At 33.9% G+C, this 3,611-nt stretch overlaps 1 protein-coding gene across 1 annotated transcript; it reads left to right on the top strand.

The window, feature by feature from the left end:
- Nucleotides 1-1,125: 1,125 nt before the first annotated feature.
- Nucleotides 1,126-3,018, top strand: LOC131033955 (protein HOTHEAD-like). Its single transcript, XM_057965277.2, has 5 exons — nucleotides 1,126-1,207; nucleotides 1,296-1,928; nucleotides 2,078-2,122; nucleotides 2,263-2,878; nucleotides 2,976-3,018. The coding sequence occupies exons 1-5, from the start codon at nucleotides 1,126-1,128 to the stop codon at nucleotides 3,016-3,018; spliced, it is 1,419 nt and encodes a 472-aa protein (XP_057821260.2).
- Nucleotides 3,019-3,611: the final 593 nt, after the last annotated feature.

Here is a 3,611-nt window from a genome sequence, read left to right as displayed (position 1 = left end):
GATTCTACAAACTTTGAGAATATCTCTAACATTTTAATGGTTTTTGTACAAGGCATAAAGTTGTTTCTCTTGTAGCAGAAGGCTAGATTGAGGGGCATGGGAATTCAATTGCATGTGTGACTGTCATAACTAACGCAATTGAAAACAAGGTGTTGAAGTCGATAGTTCCTATATTGTTGGAGCTGAGCATGCTCAACAATTGGAATGGATCTCCAAAGGTTGTTGTCATAAATGGATTCAATGGATAGGTTCACACTCACAAATACTGTTTATTTATCATATCAGTCTTCTTCCCCTAACTGAAGGGATGCGAAGATCTCATTGTAATCTATAACAATATGCTATGGGTGTGGTAGCTATTATGTTGTCGTTTCTTTTCTCTTCATTGGTTTTGAGCTTCCTTTTGGCTCAACCATATGTTCTCTATGTAACCATTTGTTATCTTTATTATTCTATAATATCAATATATGGGATTCACCTCTTTGCCAAAAAAATAATAAAATTGATTTTTAATTAAAAATAAATATCAATTAATTATATATAGAATAAAAATAAAAATCAAATTCTCATTTAAGTTGGAAAATATAATTGTCTAAATCATATTTTTCTTTGTTTAATATAAATTAATTTTATCAACATTACTATCAGCGTAAGCATTTCACTTCACTTAAATGCAAGCGCGAGTGTTATTATGTTCTGTTCTATCCTATTCTATCCAGATGGTAGATAGACGTTGACATGAAACCGTCAAGGCTGCAAGACAGACATGTTACATTTCCACTTGCCCTTGACTGGACTTGGTAAAAGATGGTCCATTATCTTATTGTTTAATTAAACCGAAGACAGTGGAGGGATGATAATTCAACAATAATTAGTTGACAAAATTTATTTCATTTTCTAATTTGAACTTTTCAATCACGGGATTTGTTTGACAAAACAACCAACGGCAATATAAAATATGGATAAATATGCATAGTAAATTCTCGATACTATCCATATGGATAGATACGCGTGAACTATTCTTATTCTATTTCAAAGACAATATCTATAAATAGGTGCAACGATTGCAAATACATCACAAAACATTCATTCGAAGAAGAATTAGACTGGTTAATCTCATTCAGTATGGAGAAAATATTTCTTCTGATTTCATGCCTGCTGATGTTTACACATCAATTCTGTTCAGAAGCAGCAACATCTAATCCGGGTGGGTAAAAACTTTTGTTTGGAATCAATATAGTTGTTTCTTAGCATAGGATTGTTTTTGACATTGACGATTCTGTGTGCAACTGCAGAGTACCCATATCCGTTTATGACAGCAGATGCTCAAAAGGCAGCTTCAAGATCATATGATTACATTGTGGTTGGAGGAGGTACAGCGGGATGTCCCCTGGCAGCAACTCTCTCACAGCACTACTCTGTTTTAGTATTGGAGAGGGGAGACTCTCCTTACGGAATTCTCGATGTGGAGGATTTCAGAGGGTCTCCCACAACTAATCCCAACGTAGCGCAGGGGTTTGTCTCAGAAGATGGAGTGCAGTTGGTACGGGCGAGAGTTTTAGGAGGCGGATCAGCCATCAACGGTGGAGTCTACAGCAGGGCGAGCACTGAATATATTCGGAAAATAAAGTGGGATGAGAAACTTGTATATGAGTCATATGAATGGGTAGAACGGTTGAATGCCTTCCAACAATACAAGCTTTCTACTTGGAATTCTGCTACCAAGGATGGGCTTCTTCAAGCTGGAGTTCTTCCTTACAACGGCCACACTTTCGATCATTTGGTTGGCACCAAGATCAGTGGCTCAATCTTTGACGAGAATGGAAAGAGACATACAGCCGCAGATCTACTCCAGTATGCAAATCCAGAAAATATTGTAGTTCTTCTCAATGCTACTGCCAGCAGAATACTCTTCAGTTTGGGATCAGGTACCAATTCATATTTTGCTTTCAGAATTCCCCTACCGTACTTTACTTTGATGAGTATTCCTTTTATTCTTTTACAAAATATTCAGAAATATATTTCATATATCTATCTATGTGTATGCATGTAATATTATCAACAATCTATATTGCAGGAAAGCCAAAGGCTAGCGGAGTGGAGTTCAGAAGCAACAATGATGGTCTCATTTATCAAATTTCACTTAACCAATTGTCAATCAATAGTGAGGTGATTTGAGTTGTCTTTTTGGACCAATTCCACTTAAGAGGAGAAGTTGAGTGCTACCTATGCTTCCTGCTCTTTTAGATTCACCTTTTGTAGGTAAACAAGTTCAAGATAATCCTAGTGCAACCTTTACTATAGTATCCTCGAAACCACTTGAAGATTCTTATTCACAATTAGCAGGCATTTTAGACAATTCACAAAATTACATCGAAAGTGGTAGCCTTGTCCAACAGAATAATGGTACAAATACACAATATTTAGGTGTTCTTGATATTAAGTTGGCATTTCCCTTATCAAGGGGTGATCTTTGGCTTAAAAGCATAGACCCTCGAGATAACCCCTATGTTCGTTACAACTACTATTCACACTCTCTTGATCTACAAAGATGTGTGAAAGGTATAAAAGTAATGGTTAATCTGAGTATGTCATCTTCTATCCAAGAGTTTGCATTTATTGATAGTGGAAATTCCAAAACACTTCAATTCCTTGGAATAGCATTACCAAAGAATCAATCAAATGATGATGCCTTGGCCAAGCTTTGCAAAGAAGCACTAGGGACATTTAACCATTATCATGGAGGTTGTCAAGCTGGTTTAGTGGTTAATGAAAGATATCTGGTGAAAGGTGTTGATAATTTCAGAGTTGTGGATGGCTCAATTTATAAGGATTCCCCTAGTACCAACCCACAAGCCACAACCATGATGCTTGGAAGGTATTTATTTTTATTAATAATTTTATTGGATTATTTGTTTTTCGATTCTCACAAAATATAACTTTAACAGTACATTTTGATCATGCAACATGTGCAGGTATATGGGAATTCATATCCTTCAAGAACGCACAATCTCTTAAAATTATGAGAAGACCATGCTGAAATAATTGGCATGCTTGTTGTGCTCACATTCATTTATCATAGAACTAAATAATACCAAACATTGTAATCTTTTTGATAAAGCGTGAAATTGTAAATAATTCAATTTCACCTCTTATTTCCTATCAATATAAATATTTTCCAAGATAGCACATTGTTATGAAATTTACAAGAATAAATTAAATTTGAGTTTTGATTAACTTTCATACAAAAGTGCACTTTCTTTTTCAATTGAATTGATATTATAACAAAAATACATGTTCCAAGGTTTTATAAATAAAGGAATACATAATTTTTCTTATAATTTATTGTTATATGATGATGTAAATGTAGAAGTGTTTAATTTGGTATTTATTTTTTACACTATATAGTACTTCTTTTTTTGTTTTGTTGGTTTAATTATATGTTAGGGTGAGAAGTATATTTTTTAAGAAAATCATGTTAAATAAATTTACGAAATGAACATGTGAAAAGGATAAAATTATTACAATATCACTTCTTGGCCAAAATGTTTGTGCATAACATAACTAAAATGAATTGTACAATAGTATGATCACAAATTTTGCATACCCAT

This window comes from Cryptomeria japonica, chromosome 7 (assembly GCF_030272615.1).
Source record: "Cryptomeria japonica chromosome 7, Sugi_1.0, whole genome shotgun sequence".
Classification (NCBI taxonomy): Eukaryota; Viridiplantae; Streptophyta; class Pinopsida; order Cupressales; family Cupressaceae; genus Cryptomeria; species Cryptomeria japonica.
The sequence above is the reverse complement of the archived record's forward strand: the minus strand, read 5'-3'. Positions and strand labels throughout refer to the sequence as shown.

Coding starts and splice junctions, on each gene's coding strand:
- LOC131033955 (XM_057965277.2), top strand. CDS start 1,126: ATGGAGAAAATATTTCTTCTGATTTCATGCCTGCTGATGTTTACACAT. Junction 1,929..2,077: donor ACTCTTCAGTTTGGGATCAG/GTACCAATTCAT, acceptor TCTATATTGCAG/GAAAGCCAAAGGCTAGCGGA. Junction 2,879..2,975: donor ACAACCATGATGCTTGGAAG/GTATTTATTTTT, acceptor CAACATGTGCAG/GTATATGGGAATTCATATCC.